This window comes from Nesoenas mayeri (genome assembly GCF_963082525.1).
Source record: "Nesoenas mayeri genome assembly, chromosome: 3".
NCBI classification, from domain to species: Eukaryota; Metazoa; Chordata; class Aves; order Columbiformes; family Columbidae; genus Nesoenas; species Nesoenas mayeri.
The window spans coordinates 103,759,294-103,787,053 of NC_137544.1; the positions used below are offsets into that span (position 1 = coordinate 103,759,294).

Here is a 27,760-nt window from a genome sequence, read left to right on the forward strand (position 1 = left end):
ATCTCAGTTTCTATCCCTCGATAACTAAATAGCAGCATAAGTCTGTTTGAAGCTACAGTGCTTTTTCTAGCTAGTCACTTGGGAAGATCCCAAGAGCCTTATTAGAGCTTTGAGCTAATAGGAGAAAATAAGAGCAAGGAAATTATAGCTGGAACCTTAGAATCTTCTGGGTCTGCACAATGATCTCAGAGTGTGCCACATGGATTCTCTCCCGCCAGAGGGGAATACAAGTGAGCACATAGTTTCTAATTTTGCCCAGAGAGTCCATTGATGCAAAACAGAATATTCTTCTGTCCCTTGCATGGATGGGGAATTGATCTCCATGTGGTCTTTTAACTCTTCCTAAGTAGTGGTCTCTAACCTGGTCCTGGAAATGGTGCTCAGGCTGACCCCGTGGGAGGCCCTCACGTGGAACAGCGGCGAGCAGTGACTGAGAGACTGTGCCTTTGAGGGAAGGGAGAATTACAAGGATTCCTCACTTCAGACACCTTAATTGTTCCTTTGTCGGGTTTGTCACCATTGATTTCAGTAGCTAAGTCCTGTCAGCTTGAACGAAAGAGGATTTAGGCCTCTGTCAGCACATTGTTGTCTTTGCGTATGTGTGTGTGCAGTTGACTGACAGACATGTTGTGTATGCCCTGGAGACAGCAAATTCATGACAATGGGATGGAATTGGTGTTTTGAGTCTGTTGATTATGTGGAAAAGAGTGTGTGTGATGTTAATGTACACGAGAGGTGTCAGGCCTGGTTACTATAGAAACTCACCAGTCTGCTCTGTAATAAGCAGATCTAACTCATAGTGTGTTAACAGGAATCTTCAAACTCCACTGTGTAACAAGCCTCCACACTTTCTCTATGATTTCATAGCAAGTACCCCTCATTTCAACTTTGGAAATGGTTCCAGTGACACCAGAGCCAAATGCAGCTTGGATAGATCTTTCCTTAGCGCTTACGGACTAGATGAGCAATAAGAGCAAAAAGAGAACACCAGAGCAGACAGGGACATCACCCACAACATGATTAAGCTTTCAAAAGCAAGAAGAAAGTTATGTTTATTCTCTCCTTTTTTTTAATAATTTTTTTTTTTAGTATCTGTCATGGCTCTAGCATTTGCCCAGGTATGTGATCTCCCTAAAAGTATGCACTAGGAGGACATTTTTGACAAGACTGCATATCAGTGGTGGGGCCAACACAGCATAATAGCCATGTCCTTCACAGTGATTTTCTAGGCACCACTTCCCAGGAGCACGGTGTGGGGCTGTTCCAGCATCTGGGGAGCGTCTGGCGGGGTAGCCGCCACTGTGGCAAAGTTGTGTTCCTTACAGCAATATAATTTGGTAGGTAGAACTGGCCATGTGATGGGTAATAAGCCACAATTGCAAAGTGTGAGCCCTGTAAACAGAGAGTGGAAATATAAAAGCCAAAACAAAGGAGGTTGGTGACTATCTCACACACTTGATGTAGCAGGTAGCCTTGTCTACTACAAGACTTCACTGATGTTTCAAACCTGGCCACAAGTCAGGGCATAAGGAAGTCTGTTCTTGGAAGCTCTGTTTTTTTTAGAATCACTGCAAGAAACGAAGGAATGAGAGATGCCTTTATTTGTCTGTAATTTTAAAAGTCTGACTCCCTGTTGCAAGGCAGTAAGATGAGCAAATGGCTCTTGCACCTGGCAAGTTACCATCAGCAATTATTGCAACGCTTAGTGTCTTTCTGCCATCAACAGAAGTCTCTTTGCTCCCTTTCATGTCACAAATTTCAGTGTTCTTATGGGGATAGTACAATTAAAGGCACAAGATTTAGTGCTCTAATTCTCTTTGTTTGTAACAAAAGGGAGAGACAGGGAAGGATGGTACTGGGTTTTTGTTTTACTGACCAGTAAAAATACTGTGTATATATAACGGTGATAAAAACAGAGTTTGTATAAAGTCATCAAACCATTCCTTTAATAACTGGATTAAAGGCTATTATTTCACATAAAGGAATATTAAAAAAAATGCCATGGCTACTTTTCGCTCCTCTCTGTTTACAAACTTCAATATCTGAGCAGGCTGTATGTTATGTATTTCTGTGTGTTTCTTTCAGTACAAATGTTTTCTAGTTTTAGATGTGTCAATAATGTGATGCCAATGTCAAGAACACTGTTTTTGACAAGTACGTCAAAAATGTTGCTTACGATAAATGTGTGTATGAGAGAGAAACGTGGTGGTTGGCAGGAATCCAGATTTCATATTCAGCCCTTCCATTATTCCCCTGTGTGTGACCTGCAATGAATTGCCAAATCAGACTCTTTCAAAGGGAAACATCTGTGAGCACAAGTGCAATTCCTCTGTTTTAAACTGGTGTTTGGCAGGGAGATATTCAAATTTGAGCTCCTGACCCTCAGTTCAGTGGGTAGAAATGGAGACCACCAAAGGACAATTCACCAGATCCATTTTAGGATGAGGTGAGGTACCACAGCAGCTCAGAGAGACTCATTTGCACCTTGTGGTCTACAGCCTAGACACTGAGGTGGAGACAAGCAGGATCCATTCGTGGCTCGTCCACAGGATGTCTTAGACAGCCTGGATCTCAGCTGAGCCATGCTCAGTGAAGCGGAACATCATTCTTCTGAAGATTCAGCCTTGGTATTTTCAAAACCAAGCTGCTGCTCCTGCTAAAATTCATGCACACTTAAAAAGAGGTTTAAATTAGAGCCCTGTTGAGCTTTAGTTTCTCTCTCTATGAAATTAAACTGTTCTTCAGATCTGCAAGTATTAACGGACATGCTTTATTAACGGATGCTCCAGGAAATGAAATCTCATTGCCTTGATTATCTGACCAGTCTTGCTAGAATCTGTGGAATATCCCATTTTTTCTTGCTTCAAGGGTTGGTCCCTTTCATTTACCTAACTGCCCCTTTCATTTACCAACTACGCATCCCAGTGTGCTTGCTCTGTGGGCAAACTGGTAAATTGGTGAGCTGCCAAAAGGGGGTAATTTGACTTACCTAAAATGAGCAACAGTGTGATGAAAAGACATTACCTCCCACTGGATAAGCCTCAGATTACATTGAAATAGAATTAGACCAAGGGAGTCAATGTACTGGATAATAATGAAATGTTTAATGTGGATTAGCTGCATATAAAATTAATACATTAGAATGAATTACTGAAGACATAAAGTTGTCAGGCCTTTATTCTCACTCTAATGACTTAAAAATGCTGCACTCTTCTGTTTATAGAAGAGCAAAAGTAAAGCTGTTGAATTTGTGTTCTTTATTTGGGTGAGACAAATAGATAAAAAGTATTATTAAAAACAAATTTTATATATATATATATCTCAGAGCTGGGAAATCAGGATCCCACTGAATCAAGGCCATAATATTTGCATCTGGACCACACCTGAGAGGTTATGGAAATGGGGATGAAGTCCAAGAAGAATAGGTACATGAAAGTAAGGTTCTAAACCTAAAACTCCTTGATCACCTGCCTGGGCTTAACTTTGGAAGTCTCTTGATTGATTGAATTTTGATGTTACTGTTTGTTATTTTTCCCTGCCCTTAATATTTATGGCTTTTTCCACTTTATGCTTTTTCTTGTGTGACTTAGATTTAAATGTAATTTTTGTTTTGGGCCATCCAAAGATGAGCTAAAATGTTGTCTGACCAGGAAGATCTTAATGGGTTTGATATAAAATGGACAAACTTTCCGAACTAGTTGCCAAAGTTAATCTTTGGGAGTTTTGGAAGGGCTGCAAAGTGAGCTGCGGCATAAAAATTACAAGTATTCATTTGGATTCTGTGGGACTTTCAGAGTTTTTTGTTCTTAAAGCTTTCTTGTTGCCTCATCTGTTCTAGGTTCGTTTCTGTTCCTCAATGCATCGGAGAGGCCAAGCCCTGTCATCCTGAGCCCCTGGCTGAGAAGCAGCAGTGACCAATGCGTAGTTCAAGTGGCTGTTTATAAGTTTTACCAGCAGAGCGGAGAGTATATTGCTCGTGTCCTTCCTATTGACGAAAGCAGTGGTGAAATCTTATCAGTGGAAAGTCCAGAGAAACATGGGTAAGTCTCATCCTCTCATTTGACTCACAGCTTGAATTGAGAAAAATCACACAATTGTGTAGAGATATAGCCACAAAATACATGCTGCACAACTACTGGAGGGAGCAGTACACCACCCCAAGTAGACAGTTGTCTTGCATGGGTCTAAATTATTGTAGAAGCTGGAGATTGATGCTTATTTTATTACAGAGAGCATCAGCAAACTACTGGATCCATATAACAGTGAGCCTCTAAGTTGACATCGTCTTGATTCTCAGTGGTTACAAGGACAGACCTAGTGCAGATACTCATCCTAAGTTTAAAGCTTTTCTGTCTAATTTGTTCAATTTTCTTTTTACTACTTCTTTACCCAAGTATACTATCTGGCTTAGAATATCTACTGAGTCTTTGCAGTTTCATGTGTCTACATACACTTTGAGTTCTGTCTTGCGTTTGTGTTTTTTAAATGATGTCTCTTGTCAATAAAACAATTCAGAGCTATTGACAGAGAAGGAAAGCTTTTGGTCTTTCAAGAGTGCAACTGTTAGAAATGTTTTATCCTCTTTGTGCAGTTAATTGTAAATGTTGATGATGTCTTCATCAGACTTCCTGTGCATTCTTTTAAATTTTGGTTAGCAGCAGAAGAGCAGGAGCTAAACACTGTAAATATTTCAAAGTGCTGTATTAGTGGAGTAACATAGAATTGAATTTGGATATATGTGAGGCTAATGTTTTACCTGTTCTATATAATGGGGTTTTTATTTTGTTTTTTACTTCTGCTGTGAAATGTGTGTTAAGAAGTGCAATTTTTACTAAGCATTGCAAATATTCTTTGTTTTGATGTGATAGATTAGAGAGTTTCTAATAGCAAGTCCTGCTGGCTTGTGCTTGTAACAAGATATGATTATCTGATTAGGCTCTATAGCAAATTGAGTAGATTCCAGTAGCAAAAGGAGAATGCAAAATAGAAAACCTTACAGGAGATAACCGAACCCACAGCAACAGTTTGAATAGTTGTAATTCTCATATAACACATGGCCTGTAAAAGTGAGGAGGAGATCTGTGTGTCGATCTAGATCATACTTAGTTCCAGTAACATCATCCAAATTGTAAACTACTGTTGATATCTGGGGAAAGGTAATTAGGGGAGCTGCAGCAGCTGTCTTCTTCTGTAGCTCTTTGCAAACGCCATGCTCTATGTCACAGCCAATAAATATACTTTGTGCAAAGTGTCTCCTGCGCTGGCAATGCCCCTGTGCCGTGACGCTCGCAGGGAATACTGCTGTGTGTAAAATGCCTTGCTGTGCTGCGTGGAGCAGCTCTGCCTTGGATCTGTGAGCAGGCAGAACTCACCAGGAGCACAGGCAAGTGCCAAATGTAAGGAGCCTTGAAGGAGAGGGAGGGATCATGCTAACTACAAGAACAAATGCCTGCCTTTGCCATCTGCTTGAGATGATCCGGACTACTCAGCTGTGCATTGCAGATGGCAGATGGAGAATGTTACCACAGTAAAGAGGGTCTGTGCTTTTAAAGTAAGTGCATTTAGTTATAGCCTGGCTACCCTATACATTTGCAAGAAGTGTAGCTTGCTCCCCAGCTGCATTTCCATGGTGCACAGTTTAGTCAGGAAAACCTGTGGTTTTCCTGGTTTTGTACAGCTGACTCCTTGGTACTCTGTGTGCTGTAAAACCTTGCAGTTGGAGCAACTGGCTGGTTCATTCTTTTCCCTCTGGTCTTGTCTCTTCACTGTGAGAGGCAGTAGCTCTCCCCCCAGCTCAGCAGTACAGAAAGGCTCTGATCTTGAGCCTGCATCAACGTCCCACAGGGATAGTTGAATGTCTACCCACAGACTGCAGCCACATGATAGGGTAGAAGTTTGTTGTCATTTGCTCTGAACCTTCATTCCAGAATTTGAGTGCTCCTCTGCCCTTTGTTTAGAGCTATAATAGCCGATTATCCCAGTTCTGATAACAAACATGCAAATCTCACTTTTCTAAAAATCTTCTCTTTAAAAAGGAATTGAGAATAGCTGATTAGAAGTCAAAAATAATTCAATAAAGTTCTTAAATGAACTAGCAATCCTACAGTGGAAATCTGGTCTGTTTAATATTTTATTTTGTCTTGGAAATTGCAAAGAATTGTTTTGTAATGAATTATTTGACCATGCTATAACCAAATGATTTCTAAATTTTATAAGGATTTTCACTCTAGGCACAAGGTAATTGAATTCCTCAGTGATGAGCCTCTGCTAGAAATAAAAACACCTTAAAGTTTCACAGATGACATGTCTTGGATTCTATGTGCTTTCTATCTTGTTTTCTAAATGAGTTGTAAAGTGTGCGTAGTTCCCAGTGACTTGTACGTGCAGTAGTGGGTCCATGCCATTGTATAACATGAGACTCAGAGCAGGAAGAGTATGTTTTGTTGAAACAAATGTGTGTGAAGGGTGCTAAAGCAATCAATTAATTCAAGGATGGATTTTCTCATATCTTGAACTATGCACAGTGTCAGTATCTTTTTAGCCTTTTTATTTTTCCCTTTTCTTTTTAAACCGCATAACGTGAATTACATATACTAGTCTATTACAAGGTCTTCACAGTTCACCTACATTTACAAGAGAAAAAAGTAGATGCTGTCAGGTATTACTATTACATTCAGGGTGAAACCAAGCAAACAAAGGTTTCGGTTGACAGCACTTATGGCTGATTTTAAGGAAAATATATATAAAGCTGTGAAATTTTATTAGGCAGGCAGAGGCAGCGTAGCACCCAATATTTATTTGTTATGAGGGTTCAATCGTATTGACTTTGTGTGCAAAATAACAGGTGTGATTTCAATGGGTATTCAGTGCGCATTAAGACTCGAAGGGAGACTTAGGGATGTTCTCTTTGCTCCTCTGGTCACATTCTCTCTAGAAAAAAATAGCCCAAGCCTGCAGAAGAGAGTCGTTCCAAATCCATAATGAATCGTAGTTGTTACAGAAGTTGTTGCGTAGAAGATGCATATCTGTTTTATTTTCTTACTTGCGATATTTCACTGCAGCTGATGCATTGTGTGTAGGAAGAAAGCTGGCTGAGGTAAGACACGTTACGTAGCAGTGGAACAAGGCAGATGGAACAGACACCAGGAAGCACATGCCAGAAGTGACAACTACAAGTGGTTCCTGAGCCCTGAAACATCAGTGGCCGGTGCTAGGATGCTTGTTTTGCATTTTACAGAAACTTTGCCAAATACAATAATAACTTTTATACATAATATTTGCAACAGTGGTTACCACACAGAATAATTGTCCTTGCTCGCCAGTTCAACGAATTGTGTACGTTGTTACTTTTTTTAAAGAGCAGAAAGATCTTGCTCTGTATTTAATCTTTGGGTTTTGGAACATCTTTTGTTAGACCTCCTCTAGTAGAGCTCCTAAGCAATTGGAAGGACTTGTCTATGGGGAACAATGTGACTATATTTTGTTAAAATTAGATTTGTTGCATGACAGAGTTTCTAGATGATCTGACTTTGTACATGTGTTTTTTATATGGTTAGTCTCTTCTGTCATCTCTTGCAATTCTGTTGTGTTTTACAAGCCCCTGCAAACGACACAGGGAGAGAACCAGTGCAGTGCTATCGAACCTTTGTAATGGTGAAAGAGTTGTTAGAACTGCCATGGAGCACAGCACTTTCTGATTTACCCCAAATGCCACTCGATGTGGGTACTATCTTTCACTGTTTTTCTGCTCCCCTGGTGCCATATAAAATCCTTGCTTGTTGCTATTTAATGGGCTTCCTTTTTTGTGTTACTGGAGGTGAGGAGGCAGCAAGTGTATTTATGTGGCGTATCGGTTATTTAGCAACTTCTACAATTTGAATGTTGACTTTTGGGTGCTTGTGAGACTGTCACTGTGGCCACTGATTTAATTTCAGCTCTAATATGTTTACCCATCTGTTAAATTTATAATTATAAAGCTAGTAAGATTGCAAATGTGCTTAGTAGAGTGGGGAAAACACAAAGGAAAACTTGTCAACAAGGTCAGAATTTGTATAATAATACAGGACTGATTTTTTTTTTTCTTTTAATCTATGTATTTTGGAGAAGTATTGTTCATTGTTCATTTTAGTTAACATTATTATCTTAAAGCTCTACCTGCACTACTAACAGTAAGTTGCAGTTCTATATAGTATGTATAGAATCATAGCATGTCCTGAGCTGGAAGGGACCCACAAGGATCATAGGGTCCAGCTCCTGTCCCTGCATATGACAACCCCACAGTTCACACCATGTGTCTGAGGGTGTTGTCCAGTCTCCTCTTGAACACTGTCAGGCCTGGGGCCATGACACCTCCCTGGGGAGCCTGTTCCAGTGCTCCAGCACCCTCTGGGTAAAGAACCTTTTCCTAATGTCCAACCTGAACCTCCCCTGGCACATCTTCCTTCCATTCCCTCGGGTTCTGTCACTGGTCACTAACCAATCTTTTTAATGAGCTCATAGCAAATGACAGCATAACTTCAATTTGGTCTTTCATTGCAGACCTCCCTCATCACTAATTCCATTATGATGTTCTTGACCCAAAAAATAATGTAACAAGTGAATCTTAATCCTGTTCACATGACTGAAGGTAATCACAGCCTCCCTGAAGAGGGGAGGTAGGGAAGATCCTCAGAACAGCTACTTCAGCAGCAATAACCAGCATGCCAGCCTTGTTTAAGTGTTGATTCAGAAGATGAGATTTGAACTATTGGATTAATTTTTGGCATCTATTCCACATTTGGGCACATGATCTGTTCTGTTGTGTGGCTGCTTCTTCTCTATAGAGAAGAGCAGGGTAGTTTCTCTCAGATATTTTCTTGTGTCATGTTAGGTTGTAGTTGCTCTATCTTAGTAGGACTTCTTCTCTTCCTACAAATCCTTGCAGCACTTTAGAGGCAAAGGGAGGTTGAGGCTTTGTCACTGACAGATCAACATGATCTGTCACCTGACACTTAGGGGATGTGAACTGTAGAATCCCTGCACAGAATTGTTGGTACTCAACTATACATCTTTACTTCTAGTAAGCGTACCTATACAAACCACTAAAATGACTTTGCAAGCCATATGTGATTTCTTGAGCTGTGAGTAGAACCTCTAGACTAGTCTTGAGGCTTAACTAAACTTGGGATTAAGCTAAAGAGTTGTGTAAATATGTGAAGTAGAAGGCGTCTCCTAAATAGAACTTGAGATCTGAACATGCATGTATAAACAAATAAGCCATAAAATCCTATCACTCAGTATAGCCAATACTTCAGTACACATATATATTTCTGTACAGAGAACTTCCAACAGAGAAAGAGCGCTTGTTTTTGAAGGTTGCTACAAATCATGATAGGCTATTCCCTTTCTGGCATCTACAACTTCACTCGAGATTGATTGCATTGATAGATGTCAAGAAAAATAAATGAAGGAATCACTAGGATCTGTCACATTTGACCTTGGGGCTTGAAGTTTGAAGGTTATTTCTTGTACTAGTGTTGTTCCTTTTCTTGTTCTTTCATTTTTTTTTTTTTAAATTAAATTTTTTCTTTCTTTTCAATAGCTTCACTAGTCTGTCTCAAAGACCATGGGCTTAGTAGAAGGAATTTACTTGCCTGGAACCTTTTAACCTTAAAAGTACCTTTCTCAGGTTAGTGGTAATATGAATTTGCTTGGCTTTTTTGTAGATTTTTTTTTCTTTCTCCTTGAAAAAAAACGCTTTACTAATTTCAAGCCTTTTTTATGTGAATCTCTGAACTACAACATAAGAACAGAGACCAAAGTTTGTGTATTTGGGACACTTCAACTAATTTTTAGGCATCAAAATATATCTGAAAAAAATATACAGCATATTTTACTCTCAGAGAATTTGAAATCAGGAGTTTACGTTATTCAGTCTGAACTATATATTTGAGAAATTCAGGTAGTCTGGGAAGATAATTGGGATTTATGGATTCATTAGAAACAAAGCTCTCCCGCCTTGGTGGCCAGGCACCACTAATGCTTACCTTTAGAGAGGAAACTTCAGTTGTTCTAGACAGAAAATTACCACTTAAACTTTTCCTGTGCTGTTGTCCATTAGCCAACTTTTAGTCTCTTTCAGTCTGTCAACTTAAATGCAAAGCAATAAATGGAAAAAGAAACAGATGTTGGTGTCTCTTTTGCCCCTTCCCCTTTGAAATGCCACTGTCCTTTTCACAACAGATGCATGTATGTGGAAAGAAATTTTCCATCTCCAGGTAACAAAACCTTGGTTATTTCAGTATCTCAAGTCTAGATCCGAACACAGCTTTAACACTGTTGATTTTGTCATCTTTAGGAGTTAATTGCTGGTTTATTTTTGCTGGATGAGGAGGTTTAAATCAAAGCCTTTCAGAATGTGAAAGGTGAAATGGAGCCCTTCAAAGCTTTATGAAATGGTATGAACCTGATATACAAATGTCTTCCACTGCAGCACTAGATTATGTAGATTACGTTGTCACTTTAGCCCTAGAGGGAGGTATGTGTCTGTACACTTCTGCTTTAAACTTCTTAGTGGTTTTGCTGCTGATGAAGTGTGGTATTATCTTTTGATATAAACTGGGATCCTTTTTGTAGATTTTCTGCAGCATTGGTTTGCTTTAGAGCATCCCTTGTTTTTGCATGTAACCCTCAAGTACAACAAAGCAGTAGCTTCAAACTGCTCCAGAAGGATTTACTGTATTGTCAATTGAGATTGGACTATAGCACTTTATTTCCTCTGACAGACATGTATATCACAGAGAACTATTTATTAGAAAGAACGATATACTGATATTACCAGAAACTAAGTTTTGATTGCTGTTCACTGTTATGGTGCATCATATTGTGGAACAGCAGTATTGTATGACCTCTTGAACCAACTAAAGCCAACCAACATAAGTCAGTAATGAGTAATTACAATTACTTTTTCCCTTTCCTTTCCTCTTTCCTCTTTCCTCTTTCCTCTTTCCTCTTTCCTCTTTCCTCTTTCCTCTTTCCTCTTTCCTCTTTCCTTTCCTTTCCTCTTTCCTTTCCTTCCTTTCTTTCCTTTTGCAGTTGATTACAGTCCAAATCAGGGACAGGGCAGTGGTAGTGGGAAGGAAAGTGCTCTTTATTGTCTTCTAATACGTGTTGTCAGACAGTTATTAGGTGTCTGTACTGCCCTTTATTGATGTTTGCCAGATTCAGATGCAAACAGGAAAGCCGTAAGTAGTAATATTCTTAAAATTAAAAAGAAGGACAGGAAAAAAAAAGCCATTTTAAAGTTGAAATAAAAGTAACAGATGAGGAAATTTTTTGTCAAACATTTCAAAAGTTGGCTTAGTACAGAAATTACTTAATGTGTAGAGAATGAAACCATAGAAGAAAAATAAACTTTTCAGCATAAGAGTTCAGTTTTACAGATAGCTGGTGGGGCAGCCTTTTCTGCTGCTTTCATATAATGCTGAGCACACTGTAGTGGAGAAGGGCTGAGGTGGTGAGCTGGATGCCTCGTGTGTGTCAGTAGAGGGATCCTTGTGGCGTCCCAAATAACGGCAGCACCTGTTGGTGACCTCCTTGGGCTCTGGGAGCTGCTTCTGTGCATGAAACCCCAGCGGCTGCCACATCTGGTCCTGTAGAAATGATGCCAAACTGACCACAGTAACAGAGTTGGGGCACTCTTGAAAGTGGCTGGTTTGTTTATTTTTTGGTTTGAAACCAAAGATTCCTTAATAGAGATTATTTCTTGCGTGGCTAATACAATTTCTTCAGACCACTCTAAGCAACCTAATTTTATACTGTCCAAATCATGGGCACAAAAATCTGTCGTCTTAAACTTTTATACATTGTGCCCTTCAGAATTATTTGCAGGTTCCTCTTTTCTGGTTGTTATGTTATTCTCACTTTCTAAACTCTGGGCTGTTTTTCCCTCCCGCTTCTTCAGACCTTGTTTTAAACATTTCTTGTTTTCCTCTCTACCTGAGGCTTCTGCTTCGATTTTTAAAAGTCAGCCCAAAGCAATCTGCACAGCCCCATGTTGATGCTGGTCCATGTTACTCTTCCTATCAGTGCAGACATGCCAGGATGAATTTCATTTTCTTAAAACCTGAACAAGCAACAGTCTGCCACATATACACTCAAGACCTGGCCTCTTCTTCCCAAGCACATACACACACTTCATTTTGTTATCTTTCTTTTCTTTGTTTAGGTATCCCTTCTGCTACACAGAATTACAAGCAGTCTCTTTAGGATCTTTTACTGCGTAGCTTCGAAGTATGCTTTCCCACCACCAAAATGCTTCCAACATTTGTTTCCAGAGACTAGGCAACATATCTCATTAATATTGCCAGCCTTGTTTCTAGCTATTTTTCTGTTCCCCTCTTGCTAAGCTCTCTGTTGTTCTGCTGTTGGCAAAATTTTATAGCTAGCCTGAGGTATAATTACTTTCTGTATATCCTACTTATTTTTCACCTTAAAAACCTTCTTCTGAGTTTTGTGCAGCCTCCTATATGGCTGCCCCACCTTGGAGTGTGGTTTTGTCGTTGTGCGCAATTTCCTTGGGGCTTTCTTTGCTGCTGGTTAAGAATCTTCTTATCCAAGGCAGATCTACCTTGTCATAGTAAGTATTATAGAAGATTTACAAGGTAGTATTCCTCCCTTCAAATTCAGAGAGAAATTATTAACTAGGTGCTGATAACCTTGCAAGACTTAAAGATCATGTTCTTAACCCATCCAGCTGCTAAGAGTGTTGGTGCAGTGCTAATGCCATTGATCCTGCTTCCTAATCCAGGGCCTCAGGTCTTGCTCTTAAATTATCTTGTGACTTGCACCACAAGGTTCGAGTCCCATAGGGCAACTTTGCACCCGCACTTTCAAGAGCACCGTCTGTATTGCTGCCTCACGAAATATGGTGCCCGTTGTTCTCAAGTGCTGGTCAGTTAGGTGTTTTCCACTCAAGAAAGAAGAAAGACAACTCCGATAAACTTAACACTAACTTACAATTTACTTCTGCGTATTAAAAAGAAATCAAAGATTTATTCAACAAGAATTTTAAGTTAATTCTCAATAAATTCCAAACTTGAAAACTGAAGGAAATGAAGGCTAAGAAACTATTTAGATTCTGATACTTGCTGTAGTGGCAGAGAAGGAGGCTTGGGGTTCTTTTCTGTGATTGAGGAAAGTACTGAACAGGCTTTCCACAGGAATACAGTGAGGACTGGAGTGTGGACACCAGTATGAAGCACTTTGCAGAGCTTGTCCTTTAAAACTCATGTACCATATTTGTTAACTAGTATTGCTAATATCTGAAAGCATTTTTCTGTCATTTTTCTGTCAAATAGCTACCTTGTTTTGCTTTGCAATTTTATGGTTTTCTATGGCACACATCTGGTACAGTAGCAATTATATTCCTGCAAGTACTGTCTCAAGGGCTCTTTTGTACTGGCGATGTCAAACCATTAATGTCAGAGGCTAGTCTGGCAAAAACATGGGTTTGGGTCAACACCAAAGGTATAGATTTCAGACAGGGTTGTCAGATCTGCTTTGTACAAGGCTTTATACAGCTTATTTCTTGACCAATGCACTGTGGCAGAAGGCTTTTCCACACACTGCTGGATAATGCTTGTTCTTAAAATGAATCAGTGTTGCGAAGCCATGAACATTCATGGCTTGCACAGTAGCATTTTGGTATCTTGTATATAGGAATGAACAGTCCTCCCCGTCGCATTTGGAAGTACTTGCCTTTTCCCTACCTCTTTTGCAAGAATTGTGTTCATCTGTTTTTCTTTATGGACACTGAGTTCTCTGAGTCACTGAGTACAGTTGCCAGCTCTTTATACGTCAGTTTGTAACCTTATGATATTTGTTGCCTCCTCTGTCAGGCTGACTAAATATGATTTTCTGTTGGAAATAGCAGCAGCGAAGTTTGTTTGCTGAATGTAGCTGGAGCTTTTCCTGATCATCCCTGGCTTGGTGTTCATGCTGATGGATTGAGTCCACAAAGACGCATAATCAAGTTCCTTTTGACAAAACAAAGCTATTCTAATCTGGGACTTGAACCAGCAGCACCGTCTGCCATCCTTGATGAACTGTACCTAAGGATAGGACTGCAGAAGTTCGGCGCAAGTCTAAATCTTTCACAAGGCAATGGAGTGTTTATGATTCCGCTTCATCTAGCAAGGAATACAAGCAGTAGAGTAAATGAGACAAACTCAGCTGTTTCTCATATTCATATCAGTGGCCATTTATTATGATGCCTTTATAATAGAATAAAATGACACTCGGGATGATTTTATCAAAATATTTACATTGAAATACTTTTTAGGAAAGAAGTCAATCTGATTTTCTTCAGCAGTAGAAAAATACAAAATGTAGAAAAAACTTACCCTGTGCCATGTCCTTGCTCAGAGATGTAAAGATTACTTTAGTTAGAAGCTTGCTATCAGTACGTTAAGTGCAATGGATGACCTGATTATTTTTAGGATGCTAAACGTCCTAATAGTGTCCAGTTAAATGTACTACCACACCAGAAAATAAAAACCTGAGGTCATCCATCTGGATATTGTCTTAGTTTGAATGGAGACAGTGTTCTCCATTCTAGTAACTGGTTTTTGCATCTTCACTCCTTTCCTTTCTAAATGCCTGGCTTTCAGGAGGCCATGATGCGGGAAGTGTGGGCTAATGCTTTTGACAATTCAGACCCATATCAAACCCATGATGATTGCAATTTGTTATTATTTCATGCCAGATGAGCTATTCAGAGGCTCATTTCTAAGAGGTCTCTAGATAACATCTGACACAAGCTGATTTCCTTTTTTTCTTTTTTTTTAAAGCCTGTTAGTTGTCTGGGAACGTGGGCTCCTTTCATTCCTTTCAGCAATTTCTCCAGGTCAAGGCTGGGGCACATATCTGGACTATTTGAAAGGGAATTGACTCTGCTCTTACTACTTCTGTTTTAGATAGAAGATTTTGATTGCCAGTATCAAGGCAGTTGCAGCTGACAGTGTCTAGTAAAACAGCTCCTCTCAAACAAGGGGAGATACCATCAACTTCCATGGTTATCAACAATCAGACCACCATCCATTTTTAAATGTTTTATTCAAGAATGTCTTGCTTTCTTTTCACTTATTTCTTGCCACCAGTACTCTATTACAAAAGGAAAAAAAAACTATATAATTTTACTGACTTCTTTCCATAATAATTTGAAAACAAGGAGAGTGGTATTGTCCTGGACAACAGAATTTCTGTCTTTCCATCAGCTCTTTTATCTCTTATTGGTTATTCCAAGGGGTCACTTGTTCCCTGCTCCCTCTGTCTCAACATACTCTTCCCTTCTAGTTCTGTCTTCCAGACTTTTCTTATAAATAGGCTTTCCAGCACCTCAACAGGTCTCTTTCTATTTCTCCTTTCATCTTCACTCCCTGTCTCTTGCTCCTGTCCTGCTTGCCTTTGACTTGAGCATATCTCTCTTCACCTTTCTGGTCCGAAGGCTGGGGGAGGCACAGAGCAGCTTATTTTGTGTGCCCAGTTCTGGTACTGCCCGCTGCAGCCCAGGGTGAGTGCTGGACACCTTCTTTTGGGCTATTCAGCTGCCACTTCTGGGGAAAAGTCTCTGCCAAGAGGACATGAACGTCAGGTTGTGAGAGGCTTGAAAACTGGCCTCATGGAGGTGAATTTCCCAGAAAGGGCCATGCAAATGAAGCAAGCACTTTCATCAAGTGATCTGAAGGACTCTCAAGAACATTAAGACCCTGCTGAAGTAGGTGGTACTATGCAGATGGGCACAATCAAATGTTAAAGAGATGTACTAGCAGATCATTAGTGAGGTTGATATTCAACAGAGTGTGGCTGAGTGGCATTGCATTTACAGCATTATTTTTAGTAGAAGAGTGCAGGTTTTAATGGGGAGAAATAAAGCTGATGTCTGGGTTTTCAGAGTTGAAGGAATTGACTCCAGCAGAGATGTTGATGTGTGTTTCCCTCACCTCTGGCACTGTTTGCGGAGCAGGTATTAATCCACTAAATTTCAGCATACACACAAAAATCTAGATTCTGCATTTATTGCAATGCAGAAACACTTGTAGAGGCAAAGTTAAGAGAAAAAAAACCAAACAAATGAATTGTTTGTAGGCTAGGAAAATCCTAGCTCTGCATCTGCTCCTTAGTCCTCATCATGAGCAGCACATGGCAGATGCATTTCTACCCTGCAGGTAACAGACAATGCATGTGCTCCTTCCATGTTCTCTTCCCCATTTCCCTCCCAGCTCCCCTTATTGTGTTCATACTCCCTGCTCCTAAGACACGGATGTCTGAATCATGTCCATCTAACTGAATTGTGAACATTTCTTTCTCAAATTAGTCAGTACCCAATCCCAATTTCCTGTGCATTTGATGCCTCATTTTAATTGCCTGAAAGTAGAAAGCTTCAATGAGCAGATAAATTAGAATTGCAAAATCCCGATGGCTTTTTTTGTAGTTATTTGACTCTGCAGTCAACTTGAATAGTATGCCTTTTGGTGGTGTGTGGTTGGTGGGACTTTTTGTCTTATTAGGTTTCCATTTCTGAGAGAGCCACAGGCTTAACCACAATGGATAGGCTACCTTCTAGCTCCAGGACATGGAACATGTTCTGCTTTACCTATGTTCTGGGCGAGATGTTGCAAATCAGTAAAATGAGCACTCTCTTTCTTTTGAAGGTGGACTCCACATAGGAAGGAAACTGCCGTTTGGAAAGATTAGAACACCTAATATATAATGGAGTCTCAGAGATGTATCAGAGGGAACAAAGTGGGAATGAATCATGTTATGTCCAGCTGAAAAGCCGGAAGTAATTCAGAACAATCACACAATTTCTTTTATCCAGAAATGGAATATTCCATGAAATCAGAACTTATAATGGAAAAAGATGAATTTTTACTAAGTATTTTCCCTTAGAGCGAGCTAGATGAAATATTGGTTTTGTGAACTGACCTTGAATACTTCTTAGCTATCTGTCCAGGATTACAGTGGATGTTATCTTTATAGAATCATTTTGGTGTGAAGAGACCCTTAAGATCCTTGAGTCCAACCATAACCTAAGTCTGGCACTAAACCATGTCCCTAAGAACCTCATCTATTAATCTTTTAAACACACCCAGGATGGTGACTCAACCACTTTCCTGGGCAGCCTCTTCCACTGCTTCACAACCTTTTCTGTAGAGAAATTTTTCCTAATATCCAATCTAAACCTCCCTTGGCACAACTTGAGGCCATTTCCTCTCTTCCTGTCACTCGGTACAAGAGCCCAACACCCTCTATGTTACAACCTCCTTTCAGGTAGTTGCAGACAGCGATAAGGTCTCCCCTCAGCCTCCTTTTCTCCAGGCTGAACAGCCCCAGTTCCCTCAGCCGTTCCTCATCACACTTGTGCTCCAGACCCCTCACCAGCCTCGTTGCCCTTCTCTGAACTCTCTCCAGCACCTCAATGTCTTTCCTGTAGTGAGAGGCCCAAAACTGAACATAGGATTCAAGGTGAGGCCTCACCGGTGCTGAGTACAGGGGGACAATTACTTCTCTAGTCCTGCTGACCGCACTATTCCGAATAAAAGTCAGGATGGTGTTGGCCTTTTTGGCCACCTGGGCATACTGCTGGCTCATGTTTAGATGCTGTTAATCAACACCCCCGATCCTTCTCCACCAAGCAGATTTCCAGCCACTCTTCCCTGACCATGAAGCGCTGCCTGGGGTTGTTGTGATCCAAGGCCAGGACCCAGCACTTGGCCTTGTTGTACCTCATACAACTGGCTTCAGCCCAACGATCCAGCCAGTCCAGATCGCTCTGTATGGCCTTCCTACCCTCCAGCAGATCAACACTCCCACCCAACCTGGTGTCTTCTCCAAAATTATTGAGGGTGCACTCAATCCCCTGGTCCAGATCATTGATAAAGAGAATAAACAGATCTGGCCCCAATACTGAGCCCTGGGGAACACCACTTGTGACTGGCCACCAACTGGATTTGGCTCTGATCACCACAACTCTTTGGGCCCGGCCATCCAGCCAGTTCTTGATCCATCGGAGAGTGCAGCCATCCAGCTCTTCAGCTGTGAGCTTCTCCAGGAAAACCCTGTGGGATAGGGTGTCAAAGTGTAAGTACACACAATCCACAGGCTTCCCCTCGTCTACGAGATGGGTCACCTTGTCGTAGAAGGAGATCAGGTTGGTCCTGGCTGAGGTCATTGCTGGACCACTCTCCATCATATTTGCCAAGTCTTGGGAAACAGGAGAGGTGTCTGAGGATTGGAGGAAAGCAAATGTTACTCCAGTCTTCAAAAAGGGCAAGAAGGAGGACCCGGGTAACTATAGACCCGTCAGCCTCACCTCCATCCCTGGGAAAATGATGGAACGACATATCCTTGGTGCCATCTCAAGGCATATCAGGGATAAGAGGGTCATTAGGGGCAGTCAGAATGGCTTTTCCAAGGGGAAGTCGTGCTTGATAAACCTCATTGCCTTTTATGAGGACATAAAAAGATGGATGAATGATGGCAGAGCGGTAGGCGTGGTCTACCTTGGTTTGAGTAAGGCATTTGACACAGTCTCCCACAGCATCCTTGCTGCTAAACGAGAGAGTGTGGTCTGGACGATCGAGTAGTGAGGTGGACTGTGAACTGGCTGAAGGGAAGAAGCCAGAGAGTTGTGGTCAATGGGGCGGAGTCCAGTTGGAGACCTGTATCTAGTGGAGTGCCTCAGGGGTCAGACTGGGGCCTATGTTATTCAATATATTCATCAGTGATTTGGATGAGGGACTAGAGTATATTATAAGCAAGTTTGCTGATGACACCAAGCTGGGAGGAGTGGCTGACATGCCTGAAGGCTGTGCTGCCATCCAGAGACCTGGACAGGCTGGAGAGTTGGGCAGGGAAAAATTTAATTAAATATAACAAGGGCAAGTGTAGAGTCTTACATCCGGGTAGGAACAACCACAGGTTCCAGTATAAGTTGGGGAAAGACCTGTTATCGAGCAGCGTAGGGGAAAGGGACCTGGGGGTCCTGGTAGACAGCAGGATGACCATGAGCCAGCACTGTGCCCTTGTGGCCAGGAAGGCCAATGGCATCCTGGGGTATATTAGAAGGGGGGTGGTTAGTAGGTCGAGCGAGGTTCTCCTTCCCCTCTACTCTGCCCTGATGAGACCACACCTGGAATATTGTGTCCAGTTCTGGGACCCTCAGTTCCAGAAGGACAGGGAACTACTGGAGAGAATCCAGCGCAGGGCAACAAAGATGATCAAGGCAGTTGAGAATCTCATGTATGAGGAAAGGTTGAGGGAGCTGGGTCTCTTTAGCTTGGAGAAGAGGAGATTGAGGGGTGACCTCATTAATGTTTACAGATATATAAAGGGTAAGTGCCAGGAGGATGGAGCCAGGCTCTTCTCGGTGACAACCAATGACAGGACAAGGGGTAGTGGGTACAAACTGGAACACGAAAGGTTCCACTTAAATTTGAGAAGAAACTTCTTCTCAGTGAGGATACCAGAGCACTGGAACATGCTGCCCAGGGAGGTTGTGGAGTTTCCTTCTCTAGAGGCATTCAAGACCTACCTGGACGCCTTCCTGTGTAATCTCATCGTGGTGGTCCTGCTCTGGCAGGGGGATTGGACTGAATGATCTTTCGAGGTCCCTTCCAGTCCCTGACATGCTGTGATTCTGTGACGTGGGGACTTCCTGAGTGTGCACTCAATCCCCTCGTCCAGATCATTGATAAAGAGATTAAACAGAACTGGCCCCAATACTGAGCCCTGAGGAACATCACTCGTGACCGGCCACCAGTTCTGCTCTTTTAATTTCTCCAAGAACAGAAAACTCAATCATTTCATGACCACTATGCAACCTCCAACAGACACGTTGCCCATGGGTCCTTCCTTATGTACTTTGATGGCAACAATGCAGGGCTTGGTCACACCAGAGCTCAGTTGTTGCTGGTGGCAGCTTTGCTGTTGGGGACATGACACTCCAGCAACCCATGAACCCCACTGGTGCCCAGTGCTCCGACCTCTGCAAGTGGGACCCGATCTGTGCACAGGGACCCCCTGCCCCCCCGGTGGCCGTGCCAGCACCCCCAGCTGCCTCCAGTCCCGGGAACCCAGAGCAAGCGGCATCCACAATCCAGGAAATACAAGAAAAAGACAGAGAGCTCAGGTCTGAGAAAACAGAAATGTATATATTTACAGAAAAATCCCCAACTAAATATAACAAACCAAAAAACTCCCACCAGTAAGGCCCACCCCAACCCACCCCATCCCACCCCATCCTACATCCCATCTCACCTCATCCCACCTCCGATCCCACCCCACCCCATCCAACATCCCCAGCAGTGTAGCTATCCATCCACTTCCATCTCTTCGTTCCCCTGTATATCAATGTCCATGTCTTCGTCCACCTCTGTATCAATATCCATCTCTTCATCCATCTGTGTATCAACCTCCATGTCTTCTGTCTCCTCCACCACATCAATCTCCATGGGCTCTTCCATTGGCATCTGCACTCTGATCTTCATCTCTGCCACCATCCAAACAGCCAACACTGCAGCCCGCGACACAAGGTGGTGTATCGTAAGGGAAAAGCCAAGCAGAAAAGTGCATTAGTCATGCCCTGGGCAGCCCAGCAGATCCGTAGGATGGGGATCTCGGCACCCCTGCCCCCTCTTGCCGCCCGGGAAGAGCCGTGGAGTGATGGGGCCCCTGGGCATGTCCCCCAGCAGGAGTGGCCTGGAGGCTGGGCAGCTCCTGGGCCACCAGCACCCGCAGGACAACGCCTGCAGATGGAAGATCCTGCGCTCCCATGTGCCTCAGCAACGTCGGGAGTGGAGCATTCTTGCGGATCTCCTGGAGCAGAGAGGCCAGGGGTAGGCAGCCATGTCTCTGCCCTGTGGGGGGTCCCGGGCACAGACCCCAGCCCCCAACCTGCCTCAGTGCCTAGAATCCCCTGACCCTACACAGCAGCTCCTGGCGAGCATCCCTCCAGCACGAGCCCAGGGCACCACAGGCTCTGCTGGGCGTGTGTCCGCCCAGGCAGGAATGCTGGATTTCAGCAGGGGAGCAGCAGCCCAGAAGGGCTTCTTCCAGCCCTTGGCCTTGCAGGGCTGGGTGGAGAGGGTGAGCCAAGCTCCCGGCCCCCTGAGCGCCCTAGAGCTGGGTCCCCACCCCGTGCCATCCCCACGATGCCTGCTCCATCCTGCCCGGGCAATGCGCCTGCCCACCGCCATGGAGCGGGGCTGTACCTCCAACAGCACAGGTGTTTTCTTGCTCTGGATCTTTGTGATTTACGAGCGGCAAGGTGGGGCTGAGGTGGTGGGATCGGGTGCAGAAGGCTGGATTGAGCGGCCGAGGTACTGGGAGCAGGAGAGAAGGGCTGGAGCGGGAGCAGGACAAAGCAGAAGAGAGCAGGAAGAGACGAGAAGAGGGGCTGAGGTGCGAGGTGGGGAAGAAGTGGCTGTGTTGTGCCAGTTGCTGGGGACCAGCGTTGCAGGTGGAACACGGGCGCTGACATCACACCTCTGTACCACGGGCACTCCAGTGCGGGCTGGGCAGCAGGGGATGGGGACGAAACCCCTTAATGGTGGTTATGGGTGTACTAATCTGCCCCCTCCACCAAATTCATAATCCCAACCAATTATACCCCCATGTTGCCTGAAGAGGTTCTTCCCAACCATCCCATCATGCCTGGCAGCCACCCGCACCCCTCAGAAGGGTTTTTCTCCAACTGGTTCTGGCAGTAGCTGAAGTTTCCCTCACAGTTAATGGTCATCCCTTTCCAGTCTTTGATCTCACTCTGCATCTGTACAGCACAGCTACTCTTCCGTGTAGGCATGAATGACACTGCAAGCGGAGCCTGGGTAGAATCAAGGAAGGTGTCAAGCCCTGGGGCCGCAAGTGAATAGAACTGGTGCCCAAGTCATCTTTTCCTCCATTCTACCAGTGGGGGGAAAGGAGGCGGCCAGAACTAGATGTATAATGCACATTAACTCCTGGCTTTGTGGCTGGTGACATCCTGATGGTTTTGGCTTTTATGACAATGGGACATTCCTTGAGGACTATAACCTGTCAGGGAGGGATGTGATCCACCTGTCTGGAGGAAGCAAGGGAATATTTGGCAGCGGGCTGGCCAGCTTGGTGAGATGGGCTTTAAACTGAAGGACTTGGGGACTTCCTGAGTGTGCACTCAATCCCCTCGTCTGGATCATTGATAAAGAGAATAAACAGAATTGGCCTCAATACTGAGCCCTGGGGAACACCACTCGTGACCGGCCACCAACTGGATTTGTCTCTGTTCACCACAACTCTTTGAGCCCGGCCATCCAGCCAGTTCTTGATCCATCGGAGATTGCAGCCATCCAGGTCATGAGCTGCCAGCTTCTCCGGGAGAACGCTGTGGGACAGGGTGTCAAAGTCTAAGCACACACCATCCACAGGCTTTCCCTCATCTACGAGGTGGGTCACCTTGTTGTAGAAGGAGATCAGGTTGGTCAAGCAAGACCCACCTTTCATAAACCAGTGTTGGCTGGACCTGATGTCTTGTTTGCCTTGTATGTGCTGTGCGATGGCACTCAGGATGATCTGCTCCGTGATGTTGCCTGGCACAGGGGTCAGACTGACTGGCCTGTAATTCCCTGGATCCTCCTTCCAGCGCTTGTTGTAGGTGGGCATCACACAGGGATTGCTGATAGATAATGGAAAGTGGCGTAGTGGTCACCTTCGTCAGCTCCCCCAGCACCCTTGGATGTATCCCATCTGACACCACAGACTTGTGGGTGTTTAAGTGGTGTGTCAGGTTGCTAACCACTTCCCCTTGAATTATTGGAGCTTCATTCTACTCCCCATCCCTTTCTTCCAGCTCAGGGGGCTGGGTACCTGAAGCACAACTCTTCTGACTGTTAAAGACTGAGGCAAAGAAGGCATTTGGTACCTCAGCCTTTCCCTCATCTTCTGTCACTATGTTTCCCCTGACATGCATCAGGGGATGGAAATTCTCCTTAGCCCTCCTTTTGTTGCTGATCTGTTTCTAGAAACATTTTGTGTTGCCTTTTGGAGCGGTGGGCAGGCTCAGCTCTAGTTGGGCTTTGACCCTTCTGATTTTCTCCCTGCATAACTTTGCAGCATTCTTGTGTTCCTCTAGAGCGGCCTGCCTCTCCTTCCAGAGGTTATAAATTCTCCTTTTATTCCTGACTTCCAGCCGCAGCTCTGTATTCGGCCAGGCGGGTCTTTTTCCTCGCAAGCTCGCCTTTCGGCACATGGGGACAGCCTGCTCTTGTGCCTCAAAGGTGACGTTCTTGAAGAGAGACAGAATCACAGAATCACAGAATCGACTGGGCTGGAAAAGACCTCAGAGATCATCGAGTCCAACCCTTGGTCCAACTCTAGTCTGTTTACTAGATCATGGCACTAAGTGCCATGTCCAGTCTCAGTTTAAAAACCTCCAGGGACGGCGAGTCCACCACCTCCCTGGCCAGGCCGTTCCAATGCCTGATCACTCTCTCTGTAAAGAATTTCTTTCTAATATCCAGCCTAAATTTCCCCTGGCAGAGTTTAAGCCCATGCCCCCTTGTCCTATTGCTGACTGCCTGGGAGAAGAGACCAATCCCCACCTGGCTATAACTTCCTTTCAGGTAGTTATAGAGAGTGATGAGGTCACCTCTAAGCCTCCTCTTCTCCAGACTAAACAACCCCAGCTCCCTCAGCCTCTCCCCATAGGTCTTATGTTCAAGTCCCTTCACCAGTCGTGTTGCTCTTCTCTGGACCCGCTCCAGCACTTCAATGTCTTTCCTGAACTGAGGGGCCCAGAACTGAACACAATACTCCAGGTGTGGCCTCACCAATGCAGAGTACAGGGGAAGGATCACTTCCCTTGTCGTGCTGACCACGCTATTTTTGATACAGGACAGGATACCGTTGGCCTTCTTGGCCACCTGGGCACACTGATGGCTCATGTTGAGCTTCCTGTCAATTAGTACCCCCAGGTCCCTTTCTGCCTGACTGCTCTCCAGCCACTCTGCGCCCAGCCTGGAGCGCTGCAGGGGGTTGTTGTGACCAAAGTGCAGCACCCGGCACTTGGCCTTACTGAACTTCATCCCATTGGAATCAGCCCATTTTTCCAGTCTATCCAGATCCCTCTGCAGAGCCCTCCTGCCTTCCAGCAGGTTGACACTCCCTCCCAACTTGGTGTCATCAGCAAATTTGCTGATGATGGTCTCAATCCCCTCATCTAAATCGTCAATAAAGATGTTAAACAGGACTGGACCCAACACTGACCCCTGGGGAACACCACTAGTGACTATCCGCCAGCTAGATGCAGCCCCATTCACTCGCACTCTCTGGGCCCGGCCCTCCAGCCAGTTCTTAACCCAGCGTAGAGTGCACTTGTCCAAGCCACAGGCTACCAGCTTTTGCAGGAGTATATTATGGGAGACAGTGTCAAAGGCCTTGCTGAAGTCCAGATAGACCACATCCACGGCTTTCCCCTCATCCACCAGGTGAGTCACCTGATCATAAAAGGAGATCAGGTTGGTTAGACAGGACCTGCCCCTCCTAAACCCATGCTGGCTGGGTCTGACCCCTTGTCCATCCTGAAGGTGCTGTGTGATTCCATTCAGGATGATCTGCTCCATAACCCTGCCAGGCACCGAGGTCAGGCTGACAGGCCTGTAGTTGCCAGGGTCAGCTTTGCAGCCCTTTTTGTGGACTGGGGTAACATTGGCCAATTTCCAATCATATGGGACCTCCCCAGTGAGCCAGGACTGTTGGAAGATGATGGAGAGTGGCTTGGCAAGTTCTTCTGCTAGCTCCCTCATCACCCTAGGATGGATCCCGTCTGGTCCCATAGACTTGTGAGGATCCAGATGGCTCAGTAAATCACCAACTATTTCCTCCTGGAATACAAGGGGCCTATTTGGCTTCCTATCTCTGTCAACCACCTCCAGAGGCCAGTTGTCCTGAGGGCCACCTGTCTTTCTGGTAAAAACTGAGGCAAAGTAGGTATTAAGTACCTCAGCTTTCTCCTGATCTTTGTTAACTATATTTCCCTCAAAGTCCAGCAGAGAATGGAGGTTTTCCTTGCCCCTTCTTTTGTTATTAACATATTTAAAGAAGGACTTTTTATTATCCCTGACAGAATTGGCCAAATTAACCTCAAATTGCACTTCCTTCCTGGAATCCTTTGTCCTTCAGGTCTGCCTCTCAAGGGACTCTGCCAACCAGGCTTCTGAAAGGGTCAAAGTCTGCCCTTCAGAAGTCCAAAGTAGCAGTTCTGCTGACGGCTCTTTTAACTTCTCCAAGAACAGAAAACTCAATCGTTTCATGACCACTTTGCGACCTCCAACAGACACGTTGCCCATGGGTCCTTCTCTATGTACTTTGATGGCATCAATGCAGGGCTTGCTCACATCAGAGCTCAGTTGTTGCTGGTGGCAGCTTTGCTGTTGGGGACATGACTCTTCAGCAGCCCATGAACCCCACTGGTGCCCAGTGCCCCGACCTCTGCAAGTGGGACCTGATCTGTGCACAGGGACCCCCTGCCCCCCCGGTGGCCGTGCCAGCACCCCCAGCTGCCTCCAGTCCCGGGAACCCAGAGCAAGCGGCAACCACAATCCAGGAAATACAAGAAAAAGACAGAGAGCTCAGGTCTGAGAAAACAGAAATGTATATATTTACAGAAAAATCCCCAACTAAATATAACAAACCAAAAAACTCCCACCAGTAAGGCCCACCCCAACCCACCCCATCCCACCCCATCCTACATCCCATCCCACCCCATCCCACCTCCCACCCCACCCCTCCCCATCCTACATCACATCCCTCCCCATCCTACATCCCATCCCACCCCACCCCATCCAACATCCCCAGCAGTGTAGCTATCCATCCACTTCCATCTCTTCGTCCCCCTGTATATCAATGTCCATGTCTTCGTCCATCTCTCTATCAATATCCATCTCTTCATCCATCTGTGTATCAACCTCCATGTCTTCTGTCTCCTCCACCACATCAGTCTCCATGGGCTCTTCCATTGGCATCTGCACTCTGATCTTCATCTCTGCCACCATCCAAACAGCCAGCACTGCAGCCCGCGACACAAGGTGGTGTATCGTAAGGGAAAAGCTAAGCAGAAAAGTTCATTGGTCCTGCCCTGGGCAGCCCAGCAGACCCGTAGGATGGGGATCTCGGCACCCCTGGCCCCTCTTGCCGCCCGGGAAGAGCCGTGGAGTGATGGGGCCCCTGGGCATGTCCCCCAGCAGGAGTGGCCTGGAGGCTGGGCAGCTCCTGGGCCACCAGCGCCCACAGGACAGCGCCTGCAGATGGAAGATCCTGCGCTCCCATGTGCCTCAGCAACGTCGGGAGTGGAGCATTCTTGCAGATCTCCTGGAGCAGAGAGGCCAGGGGTAGGCAGCCATGTCTCTGCCCTGTGGGGGGTCCCGGGCACAGACCCCAGCCCCCAACCTGCCTCAGTGCCTAGAATCCCCTGAGCCTACACAGGTGGCTTTTAGGCTACGCACTGCTCTGCAGGCAGGGCTGGGCTGCCCTGGCTCCAGCCTGGAGAGGGGCAGAGGAGGTACCAGCTCAGGCAGCACCCGCTGCTCCTGGCGAGCATCCCTCCAGCACGAGCCCGGGGGACCACAGGCTCTGCTGGGCGTGTGTCCGCCCAGGCAGGAATGCTGGATTTCAGCAGGGGAGCAGCAGCCCAGAAGGGCTTCTTCCAGCCCTTGGCCTTGCAGGGCTGGGTGGAGAGGGTGAGCCAAGCTCCCGGCCCCCTGAGCGCCCTAGAGCTGGGTCCCCACCCCGTGCCATCCCCACGATGCCTGCTCCATCCTGCCCGGGCAATGCGCCTGCCCACCACCATGGAGCGGGGCTGTACCTCCAACAGCAGAGGGGTTCTCTTGCTCTGGATCTTTGCAATCGAGAAGAACAACAGCAGAGGCAAGGTGGGGCTGAGGTGGTGGGATTGAGTGCAGAAGATTGGGTTGAATGGCCGAGGTACTGGGAGCAGGAGAGAAGGGCTGGAGAGGGAGCAGGACAAACGAGAAGGCAGCAAGAAAGTAAGGCAAGACGGGCTGAGGTGCGAGGTGGGGAAGAAGGGGCTGTGTTGTGCCCGTTGCCGGGGACCAGCGTTGCAGGTGGAACATGGGTGCTGACATCACACCTCTGTACCACGGGCACTCCAGTGTGGGCTGGGCAGCAGGGGATGGGGACGAAACCCCTTAATGGTGGTTATGGGTGTACTAATCTGCCCCCTCCACCAAATTCATAATCCCAACCAATTATACTCCCATGTTGCCTGAAGAGGTTCTTCCCAACCATCCCGTCATGCCTGGCAGCCATCCTCATCCCTCAGAAGGGTTTTTCTCCAGCTGGTTCAGGCAGTAGCTGAAGTTTCCCTCACAGTTAATGGTCATCCCTTTCCAGTCTCTGATCTCACTCTGCACCTGTACAGCACAGCTACTCTTCCGTGTAGGCATGAATGACACTGCAAGCGGAACCTGGGTAGACTCAAGGAAGGTATCAAGCCCTGGGGCCGCAAGTGAATAGAACTGGTGCCCAAGTCATCTTTTCCTCCATTCTACCAGTGGGAGGAAAGGGGGCGGCCAGAACTAGATGTATAATGCACATTAACTCCTGGCTTTGTGGCTGGTGACATCCTGATGGTTTTGGCTTTTATGACAATGGGACATTCCTTGAGGACTATAACCTGTCAGGGAGGGATGTGATCCACCTGTCTGGAGGAAGCAAGGGAATATTTGGC

The 27,760-nt window shown here is 45.2% G+C and overlaps 1 protein-coding gene across 1 annotated transcript in view; it reads left to right on the top strand.

Moving 5' to 3' along the window:
- The window catches only part of ALK (ALK receptor tyrosine kinase), a gene marked incomplete at both ends in the record, with an annotated part of 342,274 nt that overhangs the window by 149,731 nt on the left and 164,783 nt on the right, over nucleotides 1-27,760 (top strand). Inside the window, one exon of the mRNA XM_080340946.1 lies at nucleotides 3,839-4,040. Within this exon, the coding sequence (XP_080197072.1) occupies nucleotides 3,839-4,040 (202 nt within the window). The remainder of the gene's footprint in view (nucleotides 1-3,838; nucleotides 4,041-27,760) is intronic.